Source organism: Dendrobates tinctorius, unplaced genomic scaffold, assembly GCF_039654945.1.
Source record: "Dendrobates tinctorius isolate UK_male_01 unplaced genomic scaffold, ASM3965494v1 ptg000259l, whole genome shotgun sequence".
NCBI classification, from domain to species: Eukaryota; Metazoa; Chordata; class Amphibia; order Anura; family Dendrobatidae; genus Dendrobates; species Dendrobates tinctorius.
The window spans coordinates 4,866,370-4,887,575 of record NW_027361926.1 but is presented as its reverse complement, the minus strand read 5'-3'; the positions used below and the strand labels follow the sequence as shown (position 1 = coordinate 4,887,575).

The following is a 21,206-nucleotide window of genomic DNA, read 5'->3' as shown; positions in this document are numbered from 1 at the left end:
CTTCACGTGATCTAGACTGTATGCTTCAGTTAATACATCCTAGAATTGCATTTGCCTTTTTTGCTGCTGCATCACACTGTTGACTCATACTCAGTCTGTGATCTATTAGTATACCCAAGTCTTTTTCACATGTGCTGTTGCTTAGCCCTATTCCTCCCATTCTGTATATGCTTTTTTCATTTTTATTGCCCAGATGTAGCACTTTGCATTTCTCCCTGTTAAAAACCATTCTGTTAGTTGCTGCCCACTGCTCCAGTTTATTTATATCTTTTTGAATCCTCTCTCTCTCTTCTCTAGTATTAGCTATCCCTCCTAGCTTTGTGTCATCAGCAAATTTAATCAGTTTACCCTCAATTCCTTCATCTAAATCGTTGATAAAGATGTTGAACAATACAGGGCCCAGGACAGAGCCCTGTGGTACCCCACTTGAGACATTCTTCCAACTGGATGTGCAGCCATTTACGACCACTCTTTGGGTCCGATCACTAAGCCAGTTATGAATCCACCTAACAGTTGCCTTGTCCATTCCATACTTAGTCATTTTTTGAATAAGGATTGTATGAGATACTTTGTCAAATGCTTTGCTGAAGCGAAGATATACTATATCTACAGCATTTCTTTGATCCACCCAATCAGTGATTCCATCATAGAAGGAAATTAAGTTAGTCTGACATGACTTATTAGTTACAAACCCATGCGGACTCTGTTTAATCACTTCATTCTTATCCAGGTACTGACATACTGTACATGTTGTTTAATAATTTGTTCAAAGATCTTTCCTGGTATAGAAGTCAGACTCACCGGCCTATAGTTGCCTGGATCCACCTTCTTCCCCTTTTTGAAGATGGGAACAACATTTGCTCTTCTCCAGTCTTCTGGGACTTCTCCTGTTCTTCAAGAATTTTCAAAGATTATGGAGAGGGGTTCAAAAATTTCTTCTGCTATCTCCTTCAGTACTCTGGGGTGTAATTCATCTGGACCTGGAGACTTGAATTCATTTAGGTTAGCTAAGTGTTTCCTCACTATCTTTCTGTTTATAGATATCCTGGATTCTTCTATTCCCTTAATAGGACAGTGAAGAACAGTTGATGTTACATTTCCTTTCTGAGAGAAAACAGATGCAAAATAGGAATTTAAAAGTTCGGCCTTCTCAACATCCTGTCTTACCATTTCATCATTTTCATCCTGTAAAAATCCTATAGCATCTTTGACTTTTCTTTTACTTTTGACATATCCCCAAAATCCTTTATTATTGCTTTTGACATCTCTTGCAAGCCTCAATTCATTGTCAGCTTTACTAATCTGATTTGTGCCCTGCAGGTTCTGCAGACAGCATTATATTCTTCTTTAGATATGCCTCCCTCTTTCCATTTTATAAACATTTTTTTCTTCCTTTTTAGCATGTGCTTAAGTTCTGTGTTCATCCATCCTGGCTTCCTTAAATGCTTCCTATTCTTCCCTCTTTTTGGAATTGTTAACAATTGTGCTTTGAGAATTTCATTTTTCAAGATCTCCCATCCTTCCTGGACATTTTTGTCTTTAAGGATATCCAGCCATTGGATCCCTCCAATTCTCTTTCTGAATCCCTTAAAGGGAAGGTGCCGCAATTTTATATGATTTGCAAAAAAAGAGTAAGTAACAAAACATGTTGTTTCAGCAAATGTTGTACTAACTAGGATTTATGGTTTGTTTGTAATAATGTTTTAATGTAGCCACTGGGCGCTGCCATATTGATTTGCAGATCTGTGGAGGACTCATACAGTCTGCAAATATGGCCGTCCCTGGACATAGGAGACTGCGTTGGCTCCCGACCCACATTGCAGCCTCATTAGCAGTGAACTGGGCACGCCCCTGTGGGCTGCACGATTCACTGCTGTAGGTGTGGCTGGGCGCCATTTTACTGTAGCCCAGTGCTATCTGCTCATTCTGCTGAGCTCGACTTTCTGCACCGTGCTTCCTGCTCCAGCTCCACTGTCCTCCTGCTCTGTCTCCGCCTCCTCACTCACACACAGCCCCAGTGATCTCCGGTAATCTGACATCTTTGCTTTTATGGCTGTCTGAGGAGGACAGTGACCTATACAGCCCATAGTCTAGTGTATAATTGGGGGGGCTGGAAGTTTCACCAGTGTGGGCATATCTGTAATACTGTCTCCTGTGATACTGCCTGCTGAGCCGTGTATCTATAATAATAATAATAATAAATTTTATTTTTATAGCGCCGACATATTCCGCAGCACTTTACATTTCAGAGGGGATTTGTACAGACAATAGACATTACAGCATAACAATAATCACATACAGTAGATTATAACAAATACCAAGAGGAATGAGGGCCCTGCTCGCAAGCTTACAGTCTATGAGGAAAGAGGGAGACACGAAAGGTGGGTGGTAACAGTTACCCTGATTGTATGGACCAGTCATAATGTTAAGTGTGTAACAGTACAGACACAGAGGGCTAATGGAGGCATAAAGCATGTGGGAACATGATGCGGGGAACCTGGTTATGGTAAAACTTTTGGCTCTGCCACACAGGGATAGATTAGGTTAATGTGTTGAGGCGGTAGGCCAGTCTGAATAAATGCGTTTTCAGGACACGCTTAAAATTGTGGGGATTGGGGACTAATCGTATTGACCTGGGAAGTGCATTCCAAAGAATTGGCGCGGCACGTGTAAAGTCTTGGAGACGGGAGTGGGAGGTTCTGACTATTGAGGATACTAACCTCAGGTCATCAGCAGAACGGAGGGCGCGGGTAGGGTGGTATACTGAAACAAGGGAGGAGATGTAGGGTGGTGCTGAGCCATGGAGGGCTTTGTGAGTGAGGGTAATAAGTTTATACTGAATTCTGGAGTGGATGGGTAGCCAGTGTAATGACTGGCACAAGGTAGAGGCATCAGTGTAATGATTGGTGAGGAATATGATCCTGGCTGCAGCATTCAAGACAGATTGGAGGGGGGAGAGTTTGGTAAGAGGGAGACCGATTAGAAGAGAGTTACAATAGTCGAGACGAGAATGAATAAGAGAAACAGTAAGAGTTTTTGCAGAGTCAAAGGTAAGAAAAGGTCGAATTCTAGAAATGTTTTTGAGGTGCAGATGACAAGAGCGAGCCAGTGATCGAATGTGGGGGGCAAAGGAAAGCTCGGAATCAAGTATGACCCCAAGACAGCGGGCCTGTTGCTGGGGAGTAATAGTGGAACCACACACGGAAATGGCAATGTCGGGTGTAGGTACATTAGTAGAGGGAGGAAACACCAGGAGTTCAGTCTTTGACAGGTTCAGTTTCAGATATAGTGAGGACATGATATTAGGCACAGCGTTTAGACAATCGCCGGTGTTTTCTAGAAAGGCTGGCGTGATGTCAGGAGAAGAAGCGTATAATTGGGTGTCATCAGCATAGAGATGGTACTGGAAATCAAATCTACTGATTGTTTGACCAATAGGGGCAGTGTACAAGGAGAAGAGGAGGGGACCTAGAACCGATCCTTGGGGGACCCCAACAGTAAGGGGAAGATGAGAGGAGGAGGAACTGGCAAAAGATACAGTAAAGGAGCGGTCGGAGAGATAGGAGGAGAACCAGGAGAGAACGGTATCCTTGAGGCCAATGGAACGGAGCATAGTGAGGAGGAGCTGATGATCCACAGTGTCGAATGCTGCAGAGAGATCCAAGAGAATTAGCATGGAGTAGTGACCATTTGATTTAGCTGTTAGCAGATCATTAGAGACTTTAGTGAGGGCAGTTTCAGTGGAGTGTAAAGAGCGGAAACCGGATTGGAGAGGGTCGAGAAGAGAGTTTTCTGAGAGATAGCGGATAAGACGGGAGTGGACCAGGCGTTCCAGGAGTTTAGAGATGAAGGGAAGATTAGAGACAGGTCTATAGTTAGCGGCACAGTTTTGGTCGAGGGATGGTTTTTTAAGTAGTGGATGTATGATGGCATGCTTAAATGAGAAGGGAAAAATACCAGAAGAGAGAGAGAGGTTAAATATTTTAGTTAGGTGAGGGGTGACAGCAGGGGAAAGGGACTGAAGGAGCTGTGACGGAAATGGGTCACTGGTGCAAGTAGTTGGGCGAGAAGATGCAAGGAGCCTGCTTACTTCTTCTTCTGTGACTGGTTCAAAATCAGAGAGTGAGTTAGATGCAGTGGGGGAGGGAGGACAGTGCATGGTATGAGGTGATTGGGAGATAATTTCCTGTCGGATCTGGTCAATTTTTTCTTTGAAGTAATTGGCCAGATCGTCAGCTCGGAGCTCTGTGGTTGGGGCCTGTACTCTTGGATTGAGTAGAGAATGAAAAGTGTCAAAGAGACGTTTCGGGTTATTGGACAGTGAGGTGATGAGGGTGTTGAAATAGGTTTGTTTGGAGAGGTGAAGGGCAGTGTTGTATGTTCTAAGCATAAACTTAAAATGGATGAAATCTTCGGGTAGATTGGATTTTCTCCACAGACGTTCGGCGCACCTGGAGCACCGCTGCAGGAAACGTGTTTGCACCGTGTGCCAGGGTTGTCGCCGTCTGCGTTGTGGTGTTCTATTTATAGGGGGTGCAAATTCATCCAGGGCACTTTGAAGTGTTTCATTGTAATGCTTCAATGCAGAATCAGGACATGAGAGGGAGGAGATAGGGGCCAATGAAGACTGCAAGTTCTTCATAAGTTTCTGGGTGTTAATGGCCTGTATGTTTCTATAAGTATGGACAGTGGGGGTGACCTGAGCAGCATGGCAGTTCTTTATAGAGAATGAAAGAAGATTGTGGTCAGAGAGCGGGAGAGGGGAGTTTGCAAAATCATCCACTGCACAAAGTCGAGAGAAGACCAAGTCGAGGGAGTTTCCGTCTTCATGCGTTGGAGAATTAGTAAGCTGCGAAAGGCCAAATGAGGAGGTTAGAGATAAAAGGTGAGTAGCAGATGGTGAGAGGGGAAGAGCAATGGGGATGTTGAAATCACCCATGATGAGGGTAGGGATGTCACAGGAGAGAAAATGTGGAAGCCAAGTGGCAAAATGATCCAGGAACTGATGGGAGGGGCCGGGAGGACGATACACCACCGCCACTCGCATGGAGAAGGGGGTGTAGAGTCTGACGGCATGGACCTCAAAAGAAGGGAAGACAAGTGAGGGTACTTGAGGGATAACCTGAAAGGTACATTTTGGTGATAGGAGCAGACCAACGCCTCCACCAGCTCTATTGTCTGATCTTGGGGTATGAGAGAAGTGAAGCCCCCCGTATGAAAGAGCAGCAGCAGCGGTAGTGTCTGACTGCTGGATCCAGGTTTCAGTAAGAGCCAGGAGGTTAAGAGAATTAGAAAGGAAAAAGTCATGAATGAAGGAGAGTTTGTTACACACTGAGCGAGAATTCCAAAGTGCACAATTAAGAGAGACAGATGGCATGCAGGGAATATTAATAAGATTAGAGGGGTTTCTGAGTGTAGCAGTCGGGAGGTTTGACTTTCTATAACATGGGGGACCAGGGTTGGGAGCAATGTCTCCTGCGACTAGGAGAAGGAGGATAGAAAGAGTGAGCAGATGGTTAAGTGATTTGTGAGAGCGTCTCTGATGTTGAATGGTGGGACTGACTGGATCTGTGCAGTTTAACAACGTGAAAAGAGCATGAGTGCTATACATAGGAGAGGAAAGAAGCGAGGGGCCAATGTGGATGGAGTGTAGAGAGTTAATACCAGGGCGGTGGATGTGTGTGAATGCAGCGGCCAGGATTAAAATTACACAAATGCATATGGTATATTTTTGATGTACTCCAAATGTACAGGGAGTAGATGTATATAAATGTCTTACCTGTCTCCTGCCCTGTTATAACTGCCAGTACTTTGATAAACTGTACTTCGATAAAGTGTGCATAAATGCCCCCTGCATAAATGCTATCCCCAAGCTATGTCTGAATATATAGGAGGATAAGACTTAGAACTTTTTTTTTTTTTTTTTGGGCTCTCTCTCTTCTCGTTAATCAATCACACTAAATTGAGACACCAGGACCCAATAAAATGTTGTGGTCAAATAAACACATGTCCAGCACTACATGGATCATAAAGCACTTTGAAAAGTTTCTTGACCTCACAACATAAGGGGACAAGCAGAGTAAGTTGAAAAAAACTATATACCATATAGAAGCTTGCAGAGTTGAAAACACAGAGATAGCATTCAGGATTAACTGCTTGCTGACATTGAATGGAGACACAGGAGTGGATTCAGAGCAGAGATTGGAAAAGCTGGTTACCATATAGAAGCTTGCAGAGTTGAAAACACAGAGATAGCATTCAGGATTAACTGCTTGCTGACATTGAATGGAGACACAGGAGTGGATTCAGAGCAGAGATTGGAAAAGCTGGTTACCTGTATGAAGAGAATAGAGATGCGTGTCACATTCATCCATGTTATAACTGCCAGTACTTTGATAAACTGTACTTCGATAAAGTGTGCATAAATGCCCCCTGCATGCCCCCTATCTAATCCTATCCTGTGCGATACTGACTGCTGAGCTGTGTATCTAATCCTATCCTGTGTGATACTGACTGCTGAGCCGTGTATCTAATCCTCTCCTGTGCGATACTGACTGCTGAGCCGTGTATCTAATCCTATCCTGTGTGATACTGACTGCTGAGCCGTGTATCTAATCCTCTCCTGTGTGATACTGACTGCTGAGCCGTGTATCTAATCCTATCCTGTGTGATACTGACTGCTGAGCCGTGTATCTAATCCTCTCCTGTGTGATACTGACTGCTGAGCCGTGTATCTAATCCTCTCCTGTGTGATACTGACTGCTGAGCCGTGTATCTAATCCTATCCTGAGTGATACTGACTGCTGAGCCGTGTATCTAATCCTATCCTGTGTGATACTGACTGCTGAGCCGTGTATCTAATCCTCTCCTGTGTGATACTGACTGCTGAGCCGTGTATCTAATCCTATCCTGTGTGATACTGACTGCTGAGCCGTGTATCTAATCCTCTCCTGTGTGATACTGACTGCTGAGCCGTGTATCTAATCCTATCCTGTGATACTGACTGCTGAGCCGTGTATCTAATCCTATCCTGTGTGATACTGACTGCTTAGTCATGTATCTAATCCTATCCTGTGTGATACTGACTGCTGAGCCGTGTATCTAATCCTATCCTGTGTGATACTGACTGCTGAGCCGTGTATCTAATCCTCTCCTGTGTGATACTGACTGTTGAGCCGTGTAGCTAATCCTATCCTGTGTGATACTGACTGCTGAGCCGTGTATCTAATCCTCTCCTGTGTGATACTGACTGTTGAGCCGTGTAGCTAATCCTCTCCTGTGTGATACTGACTGTTGAGCCGTGTATCTAATCCTCTCCTGTGTGATACTGACTGCTGAGCCGTGTATTTAATCCTCTCCTGTGTGATACTGACTGCTGAGCCGTGTATCTAATCCTCTCCTGTGTGATACTGACTGCTGACTGACTGCTGAGCCGTGTATCTAATCCTCTCCTGTATGATACTGACTGCTGAGCCGTGTATCTAATCCTCTCCTGTGTGATATTGACTGCTGAGCCGTGTATCTAATCCTCCCCTGTGTGATACTGACTGCTGAGCCGTGTATCTAATCCTCTCCTGTGTGATACTGACTGCTGAGCTGTGTATCTAATCCTATCCTGTGATACTGACTGCTGAGCCGTGTATCTAATCCTATCCTGTGATACTGACTGCTGAGCCGTGTATCTAATCCTATCCTGTGTGATACTGACTGCTGAGCCGTGTATCTAATCCTCTCCTGTGTGATATTGACTGCTGAGCCGTGTATCTAATCCTCCCCTGTGTGATACTGACTGCTGAGCCATGTGTCTAATCCTCTCCTGTGTGATATTGACTGCAGAGCTGTGTATCTAATCCTCTCTTGTGTGATACTGTCTGCTGAGCCGTGTATCTAATCCTATCCCGTGTGATACTGACTGCTGAGCCGTGTATCTAATCCCTTCCAGTGTGATACTGCTCTCCTGAAATACTCTGTGCTCCTGTCACCCTGCTGGTTTTATGTGTGATCTACATGGTGGTATGATCTATATGGCGGCATTATGTGTGAAGTATATGGCGGTATTATGTGAGAACACTATGGCAGTATTATCTGCTAAAAGGGGACCCATTCTAGGGTGGTTCTGGCTGAGCACCTGCACACGGGTCAGGGGTAATAGGTGCAGTCAGGGGAGGGCTGGTGAGGCAGCTGAAGAGAGGGGTCTCATTTTTATCGCTACTGAATGGCTACATTTCCCCCATCCTGCTTCCCAGCATCACCCCAGACTGCGCCTGTTGCCTCGCTTTCACACATCGCCAGGACAGGATCTGAGGTGGGGAATGTGGTCTTTACATGCAAAGTCTGGATCAGAACAGGCCATCAATCAGCAGAAATGTTTCCTGGATTTCTGTGCTGCTGTCACCCTGCTCCTCCCCCATATATCTCCCTCTGTGCCCCCCATAGACCAGCACACTGCTCTCCTGAAATACTCTGTGCTGCTGTCACCCTGCTCCTCCCCCATATATCTCCCTCTGTGCCCCCCATAGACCAACACACTGCTCTCCTGAAATACTCTGTGCTGCTGTCACCCTGCTCCTCCCCCATATATCTCCCTCTGTGCCCCCCATAGACCAGCACACTGCTCTCCTGAAATACTCTGTGCTGCTGTCACCCTGCTCCCAGAATCCTTGCTGCCTGCCATCCTCGGTGACAGAAGACCCCATTCCTCTCCTCAGATCCTGTCCTGGCGATGTGTGAAAGCGAGGCAACAGGAGCCTGATGTATGGTGGAAGGAGTAGGGTGACAGCAGCATTTCAGGAGAGCAGTGTGCTGGTCTATGGGGGGCCCCCTGTTCGGTGCCAGGGATTGTACATAGAGCGCTGTGTTTTATACACATGGATGGACCGTCTGCTTGTCTGCTCCACAGAAATCCAGGAAACATTTCTGCTGATTGATGACCTGTTCTGATCCAGACTTTGCATGCAAAGACAGTCAGTAACTTTGCAGGCCCCATCAAAATGGCGCTCACTGTGTTCCTAGATGTCATAGGTTTTCGTGCCAGATTTCAGTAGCTGCTCCCCCAAGTGTTAACAAGTGGAAATGCCAAACTTTTTAAAATTATTTTTCATATTTTGCAAAATTAAAAACAAATGATAATATTTTTTAAGAAAATGTAAACATTAATTCTTTACATTTTTTCAATTGCTGAAAAAAATTTTTTGGATGGCACCTTCCCTTTAAAATCTGCCTTTCTGAAATCTAACCTTGACGTCTGAGTCTTCACAGGTCTTCCTCCTCTAGTTATCCAAAATTCTAAAATAGCATGGTCGCTACCTCCTAGGGTCCCAGCCACTTTTACCTCCTCAACCATTTCCTCCCTGTTTATAAGGATTAGATCCAAGGTAGCAGTTCCCCTTGTTTTCTCCCCTATCTTTTGGAAGATAAAGTTGTCAGCGAGAGAGGATAAGAATTTCCTTGACCTGTTAGTTTTGCCTGAGAGAGATTCCCAACAAATGTCTGGATAGTTGAAATCTCCCATGACAACTATGTCATATTTTTTGGAGAACTTGGCCATTTGATGCATAAAGAGATCATCCATATCTTCAGCTTGCACAGGCGGCCTGTAGTAAATGCCTGCAATGGTGTCCTTTCCATTGTTCTGTCCTTGTATTCTTACCCAAACAGTTTCCACAGAACTCCCAGTCTCTGAAGCTTGGATCTCTGTGCAGATATCCTGCCTTATCCTTCTCCTTGCCACCTCCACCTGTATGTCTATAATGCCACCTATCTTCACTATGGTGCAGTTCTCCGATGTCATCTCCGAGTCGCACTGTAGCTCTGTAATACGCCTACATCCCAAATATACCAACTATTCCTCCAGAGGACTCTCGCCTGGATCTACCCTCATCTCCGACTCTGGTTACTCCTTACTCCAGTACTATATGGTCTCCATCCCAACCCAACAACCACCAATGCCCCTCTAAACCCTATACTGTCCCCAGGCGTTCTACACAGGCTGACATGTGGCAAACGAGCTCTTATTGTCAGGGAAGGAACATAAAAAGGAGACCAGAAACAATCTATAGGAAACAGACTATGGAAGGAGGAAACCCCTGTGGACACATGCGAACAAGTTAGTCAAGGAGAGATAATCCCTGTAGCTCACAATGTTCTCACCGTTGAGGACTTGACGTGACCATGTATTACATGACTTCAGTTGGCATTACATAACCTCTGGACACAGCAGCTATTGCTCAGCCTGAAACCTTTACCCTGACACCAATACTGGAAACCTAAGAGTACAGTACACAGCTAGAGCTGGGGTCTCAGGAAGGACGGGAATGTGGCTTTCCCTTCTGTTCTGTGTCTGTCTACATTCTCATATACACAGACAATGAAATTCCCTAAACGGCCAAATATAAAAACCAGGGAACGAATGGAGATTAACCCAGACAAACATTATCACAGGAATCAGAAAAATGTATACCACAGGGAGCGAGGTCTCAAAACATCAGCACAAGACCAGATGCTTCCTGTCCTTACATCGCAAGAATATAACTACTATAATACTGCCCCTATGCACAAGAATATAACTACTATAATACTGCCCCTATGTACAAGAATATAACTACTATAATACTGCTCCTATGTACAAGAATATAACTACTATAATACTGCCCCTATGTACAAGAATATATCTACTATAATACTGCCCCTATGTACAAGAATATAACTACTATAATACTGCTCCTATGTACAAGAATATAACTACTATAATACTGCCCCCATGTACAAGAATATAACTACTATAATACGGCCCCTATGCACAAGAATATATCTACTATAATACTGCCCCTATGTACAAGAATATAACTACTATAATACTGCCCCTATGTACAAGAATATAACTACTATAATACTGTCCCCTATGTACAAGAATATAACTACTATAATACTGCCCCTATGTACAAGAATATAACTACTATAATACTGCTCCTATGTACAAGAATATAACTACTATAATACTGCCCCCTATGTACAAGAATATAACTACTATATTACTGCTCCCTATGTACAAGAATATAACTACTATAATACTGCCCCTATGTACAAGAATATATCTACTATAATACTGCCCCTATGTACAAGAATATAACTACTATAATACTGCTCCTATGTACAAGAATATAACTACTATAATACTGCCCCCATGTACAAGAATATAACTACTATAATACTGCCCCTATGTACAAGAATATAACTACTATAATACTGCCCCTATGTACAAGAATATAACTACTATAATACTGCCCCCATGTACAAGAATATAACTACTATAATACTGCGCCTATGCACAAGAATATAACTACTATAATACTGCCCCTATGTACAAGACTATAACTACTATAATACTGCCTCCTATGTACAAGAATATAACTACTATAATACTGCCCCTATGTACAAGAATATAACTACTATAATACTGCTCCTATGTACAAGAATATAACTACTATAATACTGCACCCTATGTACAAGAATATAACTACTATAATACTGCCCCTGTGTACAAGAATATAACTACTATAATACTGCCCCTATGTACAAGAATATAACTACTATAATACTGCCCCTATGTACAAGAATATAACTACTATAATACTGCCCCCTATGTACAAGAATATAACTACTATAATACTGCCCCTATGTACAAGAATATAACTACTATAATACTGCTCCTATGTACAAGAATATAACTACTATAATACTGCACCCTATGTACAAGAATATAACTACTATAATACTGCCCCTGTGTACAAGAATATAACTACTATAATACTGCCCCTATGTACAAGAATATAACTACTATAATACTGCCCCTATGTACAAGAATATAACTACTATAATACTGCCCCCTATGTCCATGAATATAACTACTATAATACTGCCCCTATGTACAAGAATATAACTACTATAATACTGCCCCCTATGTCCAAGAATATAACTACTATAATACTGCTCCCTATGTACAAGAATATAACTACTATAATACTGCCCCTATGTACAAGAATATAACTACTATAATACTGCTCCCTATGTACAAGAATATAACTACTATAATACTGCCCCTATGTACAAGAATATAACTACTATAATACTGCCCCTATGTACAAGAATATAACTACTATAATACTGCCCCTATGTACAAGAATATAACTACTATAATACTGCCCCTATGTACAAGAATATAACTACTATAATACTGCTCCTATGTACAAGAACATAACTACTATAATACTGCTCCTATGTACAAGAACATAACTACTATAATACTGCTCCTATGTACAAGAACATAACTACTATAATACTGCTCCTATGTACAAGAATATAACTACTATAATACTGCTCCTATGTACAAGAACATAACTACTATAATACTGCCTCAATGTACAAGAATATAACTACTATAATACTGCTCCCTATGTACAAGAATATAACTACTATAATACTGCCCCTATGTACAAGAATATAACTACTATAATACTGCCCCTATGTACAAGAATATAACTACTATAATACTGCCCCTATGTACAAGAATATAACTACTATAATACTGCCCCTATGTACAAGAATATAACTACTATAATACTGCTCCTATGTACAAGAACATAACTACTATAATACTGCTCCTATGTACAAGAACATAACTACTATAATACTGCTCCTATGTACAAGAACATAACTACTATAATACTGCTCCTATGTACAAGAACATAACTACTATAATACTGCTCCTATGTACAAGAATATAACTACTATAATACTGCTCCTATGTACAAGAACATAACTACTATAATACTGCCTCAATGTACAAGAATATACTGTATATGTAGCTCCAGGATGCAGATACATTTGAAAGCATTGATGGAGTGTTTCATCCCCTCTCCCTCAGAGTAGCAGTCATATACTGGCCACCAGGCTTACCCACCCATTTGACCACTTTTATGCATTGCGGCCACACTACATGTCCTCAGGATTGACAACCCTTAGGCTACGTTCACACGTTCAGGTTTTTTCGCATTTTCGCGGCGGTTTTATCCGCGCGATTTTGCCGAGAATGCGCGAAAAATAAGCATCCCATGCATTCCTATGGGATTCCATAATGCTGTGCTAATGCTGCGGTTTTTACCGTGGCGGAATCGCTTCACGGTAAACGCAGCATGCTCATTAATTTAGCGGAATCGTGGCGATCCCGCACCTATAGGAATGCATTGTTCCGCTTAGTTCCCGCATGTGGCTGTGCACACCATGCGAAAAGTAAGCAGAACATTTGCGGATGGTACCCACGGTCCGGAGGAGAGGAGACTGTCCTCCGGGCTTTGGGTACCATATCCCTGTAAAAAATAGAATTTAAAATAAAAAATATTGTTATTCTCACCTTCCGACGTCCCGCGCAGCCTTCCCGCCTCTTTCCACGCTCCCGGTCCCAGTAATGCTTTGCAAGCGATGACGTCCGTTCTCGCGGGATCGCGAAGTCTTGCGGTCATTCGCGCAACGTCATCGCGAATGACCGCGAGACGTCACGATCCCGCGAGAACAGACATCATCGCGATCATTCTCACAAAGGATTACTGGGACCGGGAGCGTGGAGAGAGGCGGGAAGGCTGCGCGTGATGCCGGAAGGTAAGAATAACAATATATTTTGGTTTTTTTATTATTTTTTACATCCTATCTTTTACTATTGATACCGCATAGGCCGCCTCAATAGTAAAAAGTTGGTCACACTCTTCAAACACTATGTTTGACAAGTGTGACCAACCTGTCAATCAGTTCTCCAAGCGATGCTACAGATCGCTTGGAAAACGCTAGCAATTCTGTAAGCTAATTCGGCTTGCAAAATGCTAGCTTTTCTGCTGGAAAATCTCGGGAATTTAAAATGCGATCTTCCTGCGGAATGGAATTCGGAATTCTCGCGGTAGTTTCCACGAGAGTTCCGCTACGTGTTTACCCAGCCTTATCCTGAGAGACTTCAACAGCTCCACCTCCCCACTTGCATCCCATCTTCTATCTCTAGCCTATTCTCTGGCCTCTCACAACTTTCAAACTCTTAGACACACAAAGATGGACACACCACTGATCTGGACTTTGTCCAGCTCAGTTCAATCTTCTAATTAGATGACTCACCTCTTACCCTTTGTCCCTCATGAAATTAGGAGTAAAACCACAACATAGACATTTTTAGGTGCTCCCTAAAAGCACATCTGTTTAGGACTGTGTCGCGACCCACAGGGGTTGGTCTAGCGGACGGGTCAACACACACCAACAACGGGATGGAAAAAGGGAGAGGAAGGCCCTAACAATAGGGAACGAGGGATGGGGCACCTCTCAACACAGCCTGTGTCTATCCCTTACCTCCCCTAACGCCCTATGCGGGTCCTTCCCCCCCACCACCATCACGTGCCTTGTCCCTAGCCGTCATCTCACTATACCCTGGCTAGTGCACTGACTGGCAAGGATGCAAGCCTCACCACTGCAGATGGTATAAATACAGGGCGCAGTGACAATCATGAGACAGAAAGAGACAGGGAAAAAGCAAACTTAGCTTTCAATCTTCTGCAGTAAGCTCCGCACAGCGGAAGATATGGAGCCAGGACCTCAAACAGCTGATACACGCTGGCACCAGAGAGCTCCCACCTCCTAGGCTGGTCTCCTGAGAGAAACTATCACCAACAGTCAGCTGATGCGTCAGGAGACTATTTAAATGATGGTGGGAGTGGTCACTACCCACATCAGCTGACCAGCAACACAGGCACAAAACTACATTTAAATTATAGCGGAAACAGAGCTGTCACAAATCCAAACCTGAATCTTGACAGGCGGCCTATCACGTTCCCTAATCAAAGTCCTTTTTATATACACTGCTCAAAAAAATAAAGGGAACACTTAAACAACAGAATCTAACTCCAAGTAAATCACACTTCTGTGAAATCAAACTGTCCACTTTGGAAGCAACACTGATTGACAATCAATTTTACATGCTGGTGTGCAAATGGAATAGACAGCAGATGGAAATTATTGGCAATTATCAAGACACCCTCAATAAAGGAGTGGTTCTGCAGGTGGGCACCACAGACCACATCTCAGTACCAATGCTTTCTGGCTGATGTTTTGGTCACTTTTGAATGTTGGTTGTGCTTTCACACTTGTGGTCGTATGAGACGGACTCTACAACCCACACAAGTGGCTCAGGTAGTGCAGCTCATCCAGGATGGCACATCAATGCGAGCTGTGGCAGAAGGTTTGCTGTGTCTGTCAGCGTAGTGTCCAGAGGCTGGAGGTGAGAGAGAGAGATCTCTCTTGCCGGGCACTTGTGGGGTCAACACTCACAGTGTCCGGGCATGCGCTATGTAAAAAGCCGTTCCGGCGCTGCAAAAAACCGTTGCAGGGAACGTTTTTTGCAGACGCCGGACAGGCATTTTTTGCCGTATCCGGCAAAAGCAGGACACGCCGCATGGCCATCAGGCGCAATGCGGTGATAATGCTAGTCTATGGGATAAAAGCCGGATCCGGTGGCAATCGGCGCCAGATCCGGCTTTTACATTTTTCGCCGCATCACGCCTGATGCTAAAAAACTGATGTCTGAAAGTAGCCTAAAGAGTTATATTCTGTTGTTTAAGTATTCCCTTTAATTTTTTGAGCAGTATATATAGCTTATTGCCTACTTCTCTGAAAATAATTCGCCATCAAACTCAACCGTACCCAAAAGGCTCATGCAGCCTTTATCTACCCCCCATTTCCTCAAGGTAGTTGTACCTTCATTGTAAATAATCACCTGTAATTGATGTCACTCCCACCTTATTGTAGATTGTAAGCTCTGAAGAGCAGGGGCATCATTATTTTTGCTTTAATTGTTTGATTATCTTAAATTTGATAACTTTTGACTGTTTTTTTATGAACTGCTGACTCGTAAAGCTATGCGTAATGTGTTTGTGACATATAAATAAAGTTTTTTATTATTATTATTAGTAGACTGAAGATGGTGAAGATCAAGCTCTTAGTTTTGCCATGTGTTGGAGGAAAGAATCTTTTACATGAGCACAACTGCACAAATGAGGGTTTGCTGCTGTGCTGACATGGAGTAGGGTGAACACGACAAGCTGCTGGACTGTGAGAGAGGTGCAGGCGGAGATGTTACGGTGCACTGAGAAAGATGGGATGTGCTTGCCATGTAAGATCAGTCAAGAACAGTAGGCATGTCCAATTCCGTATCGGCTGACCGGCTCTCAGTTACCCCAACTGAAGGGGGTAAACAATTGGAGGTTCTGCACACAGAGACCTGTGTGACAACACTTGCCACGTTGACGAAGGAATAAAGAAGCAGCAGATGGGGTCAATGGGGTGGCCGATAGTTGGCGAAGCCCGCTAGTCCACATTTTAAGGCAGTGAGATTCCCAGACTTATGCATGTTGATCGCGCATGTTCCAGTTCATGCATGTAATAGGCAAATTATTGGATTTTTTTTTACAAAGTTGGCAGATAACATGAGTTGAGTCATCCTTTGTCGTCTCAAAAAATGGCCAGGCTAGCCAACCCTTGCTGCCCCTGCAAACCTAAAACCTCTCTGTTCTCCCACTCCTCACCCTGATATTCACCATACTCCTCTTCCTGCACAGTACAATACACGTATGCCTCAGGTATCTGAGTCTCCTCAGGATCACTTCCACCCCCAGGGTTAATGTCTGGTGATGAGGGTCTGGATTCTGCTCGGACCCTACTTCATCCAGCCCCCAATCCAACTGCAAAAAAATTTGTGCATCGGTGCAGATGCTTTCCTTCTCTTGAGTCTGTGAATCTTTGGAACAGAACTGCGATGCCCATGAAATAGCATGTGCAAATAGCTCTGAAGACTCACCCATTTGTGGTTCCCCACAGTCAGTTGGGCGGCTGGAGAGTTGTGATGCGTGGGAAAGAAGGGTAATTGGGGTGCCACTTATGAGGACTGTACAGTGTGTGATGATAAGGTGAAGGAAGAGGAGGGGTCACTTAATGCAGAACTTGCCATCCACTGGAGCACTTTCTGTCCCTTATCTATGTGGGAGGAAGGGTGTTGTGAGTTCATTTTCCCCTTCGTCACTGAGGTCTGGTGAACTCCCTATTCTGGTGAAGGAAGGTAATGAGCCTGATTATCAGGCACCTGAGTCTAATGAGGATGACTGGCTGAGTGGAGTCACTGACTGGATATAAGGCTGCCGACGCCCTTCTGCCCTGCGGGTGATTTCTCTGTGGACTTCTAGGACACCAGTCTGATTCCTGCTCCTCTAAGCTAAGTTTTTCTGCTTTGCCTGTTTGCATTAGTGTTTTGTTTTTGTTTTCCTTGCTTTTCTGTATTCTGCCATTCCCTGCTGGGGTGAGCTGAATCTCCTTTTGCCTGTAGCTCTGTCTTCAGAATATTCCTGAGTACTGACATAGCTTTTTTGAAGCCTAGCGTCTTCAGGGCCTTTTTCACTGTCAGTCTGTTGGCTCTTATTTTCATAGGGTTTTTCACGGATTGCAGACAGCAGCCTTCCTGTCCTTTTCTATCTAGCTAGATTGGGCCCCGTCTTTGCTCAGTCTATCTTTCTGCCTGTGTTAGTGTTTTCATCTTGCTTCACCGTAATTATATGTTGGGGGCTGCCTATTGCTTTGGGGTCTGCTCTGGGGCAGTTTAGTTTTCCCCTTTCTTTCTGTAGGCCTAGCTATTTCTCCGGCTGTGATCGAGGGGTCTAGGGCATCATAGGAACCCCCCACGGCTACTGCTAGTTGTGTTGATAGGTTCAGGGGTCTGCAATCCGATAGCTGCCAACTTCTCTGGTTTTCTGGACTTAGCTAGCATTTCTGTTTTTGCCTCCTACAGTGACTCAATCAAAACAAAGGGCCCCCGCCGAGTGTCCTGGCCGGAACCAAGGGGACCGTCATCTAGGTTCCGGGGGAGTCTGTTTCCAGGGAGCAGAGGTAAGGGACGGACCGCTGAGATTGACAAGTTGGTTGGGGGAGGAGCCTATATAAAAGGGCGGAGGATGCTGGTCAGAGTGAGTCAGCAGAACAGGAGAGGTGGAGGAAGAAAGCCAGGAAGCGCCAGAAAGCCAGAGCAGAGCAGCGACCAGAGAGACTGCAGGGAGACGGCACCTAGCAGTCCAGGAGGGAGACGCCGACCGTTCAGTCACTTTCCTAGTGGCCGCCACCGCCCGATTCCACTCCGCGGGTGCGGCCCGTCCACTCCCGCCCATGGCAGCCGCCGCCCGACTCAACCCCGCGGGTGCGGCACGTCCGCTCCCGCCCGTGACAGCCGCCACCCGACTCCGCCCCGCGGGTGCGGCCCGTACGCTCCCGCCCGCGGCAGCCGCTGCCTGACTTCCCCCCGCAGGTGCGGCCCGTCCGCTCCCGCCCGCGGCAGCCGCTGCCCGACTTCCCCTCGTGGGTGCGGCCCGTCCGCTCCTGCCCGCAGCAGACGCCACCCCGCTCCAGCCTGTGGCCTGCCCGCTGTCAGCCGCGGTCCCTGCAGCACCGTTCAGGGCTGCGGCCTCCACTCTTCAGCCCCCAAGCCGCACCGCACCACTTCCGCCGGGGGGCGCCGCCTTGCGGAAATCTTCCGGGGCCTGTTGTCTTCGTCAGATTCTCGTCGGCTGGACCCAGCGGCTGCAACGCCGAAGCATCATCTTTCAGGACCCTGCCGGACGTCAGAGAGGATAAGTGACACTTTTATAACTAAGGACTCGTAGTCGGCCATACCGCAGCCCTATAGTGACCGGTCTTTGCCGGGTTAGTCATGTTTGCATTACCGTGTGTTTCTTGTATTGATCCCCTGCGTGGGCAGTTATTGTTAGCTTGTTTGGTTGCTCAAGACAGCCCCAAAGGCATCTATAGATATAAAAGTTACACCTTAAAGCTCAAACAGTCTCACGCCTTGTCACTACATCCCCCATACCTGCGAGTACCACATCTACAAGGCATAACCCTGTGCAGCTGCCAAAGAATGGGTGTCAAGTAGCCCGTCCAGTAACAGAAATTGTCATAATGCTGTGCAATTTCTCACTGCAGCAAAACAAACCTACTTCTCATCTCTCATATCATCCCTGTCTCACAACCCTAAACGGCTATTCAGCACTCTCAATTCTCTCCTCCGTCCACCAGCTCCCCCTCCCTCTCCTCTCATCTCAGCTGAAGACTTTGCCTAATTCTTTAAGCAGAAAATTGACAAGATAAGGCAAAACTTTTTTGCCTAAAGTACCCACAGCCCTTCCTCTTAATTACTCACCCCTCCTTCTCTAAAACCAATTACACTATCACGGAAGATCAACTTTCCTCTTTACTCTCCAAATCATGTCTCACCACCTGTGTGTTCCAATCCCGTCCCACCTCATTCCAAACTTTACAACAGTCTTCATCCCAAAACTAACCCACCACTTCAACCTGTCACTAACAACTGTTGCCTTCCTCTCATGCTTGCCATACCTCGATCACACCCATCCTCAAAAGGTCCTCCCTTGACCCATCCTTTGTGTATAGCTATTGCTCCATATCACTTCTCGCCTATGCCTAAAAACTAGTGGAATAACATGTCCATTTTGAACTGTCCTCAAATCTATCCTCCTGCTCCCTCTTTTACCACTTACAGTCTGTCTTCCGACCACACCATTCCACTGAAATGCCTTGACTAAAGTCAACAGCAACATACTAACTGCCAAATCCACGCGACACTACTATGTCCTCCTCCTGGACCTATCTTCTGCCTTCGACACAGTGGACCATTCCCTATTACTATAGACTCTCTCATCTCTTGGCATCACACACTTGACCCTATCTTAGATCTCCTCATACCTAACAGACAGGACATTCAGTGTCTCCCACTCACACACACCACCTCCTCACCTCGCCCTGCAAGGATCAGTTTTAGGATCCCTGCTCTACTCCATCTACATCTTCCACCTGGGACAGCTGATGGAGTCTTATGGCTTTCAGTATCACTTCTATGCTCAAGACACACAAATCTACCTCTCTGGACCTGATATCACCTCCCTACTACTCTCAATGTCTGTCCACTATTTCATCCTTATCAGCTAGATTTCAAAAACTACATGGATAAAATAGAATTCATCATCTTTCCTCCCACTCATTCAACCCCCCAACTGACGTATCCATCAAAATCAATGGCTTGACTCTGATCTCTCCCTCAAATCTGAGATCCAAGCCCTTTCACCTTCCTGCCGACTCCAACTCAAAAATATATCCCGAATCCGTAGATTCCTCAACCATGAATCTGCAAAAACACTAGCACGTCCTCATCATTTCCCGCCTCGACTACTGCCACCTCCTGCTCTGTGATCTCCCTTCTAACACTATCGCACCCATCAAATCTATCCTAAAACTCTGCTGCCTGTCTAATCCACCTGTCACCCCTCTATTCCCCGGCTTCTCCCCTCTGTCAATCTCTGCACTGGCTCCCCATTGAACAGAGACTCCAGTTCTGAAACCTAAGTTTGGCATACAAAGCCATCCAAAACCTGTCTCCTCCATAGATCTGTGACCTAGTCTCCTGGTACTTACTGGCACGCAACCTCAGATCGTCATAAGATCTCCTTATCTACTCTCTTTCCACAATCCCCTACTAGATATCTCCTGTAGATACCCTCAACTTTGGAACTGAGTCTCTTAACATATTATACTCTCGCCTACCATGGGAAGCTTCAAAAGGAACCTCAAGAAATACATCTTCCAACAAGCATACAACGTACACCACGTGCAGAATTATTAGGCAAGTTATATTTGAGAGGATTCTTTTTATTATTGAACAACAACTATGTTCTCAGTCAACCCAAAAGACTCATAGATATCAAGGCTTAATATTTTTGGAAGTTGGAGTGTTTTTTTTTTTAGATTTGGCTTTCTTAGGAGGATATCTGTTTGTGGAGATAACTATTAGGCCGGGGTCACACTAGAGAGGAATACGTACGAGTGAGAGGCGTTAAAAGCACGCATTACACACGGACAAATGATTCTCTATGGGTTTGCTCCCAACAGCCGTATAATTCTTGTCCGTATTCTACGGTCCATGCCAATCGCAGCATGCTGGGACTGTCAGCATACTACGCCCGTAGTACGCCAATGCAAGTCTATAGGTGCGCAAAAAATACGGATTACACACGGACCACACGTGTGACTTGTGAGAAATACGCAGGTCTTTTGGCAGGTGACAGGAA

The 21,206-nt window shown here is 45.0% G+C and overlaps 1 protein-coding gene across 6 annotated transcripts in view; it reads right to left on the bottom strand.

Moving 5' to 3' along the window:
- RHOG (ras homolog family member G) overlaps positions 1-21,206 on the bottom strand; it is a 179,986-nt gene that overhangs the window by 32,350 nt on the left and 126,430 nt on the right. The window contains exon 1 of one of the 6 annotated variants that reach the window (XM_073558840.1): positions 6,103-6,572. The exons of the other annotated variants lie outside the window; for them this stretch is intronic. Within the exon in view, the coding sequence (XP_073414941.1) occupies positions 6,103-6,221 (119 nt within the window). The 5' untranslated portion in view covers positions 6,222-6,572. Of the gene's footprint in view, positions 1-6,102; positions 6,573-21,206 lie in introns of those variants that run through there. 6 annotated transcript variants of the gene reach the window in all.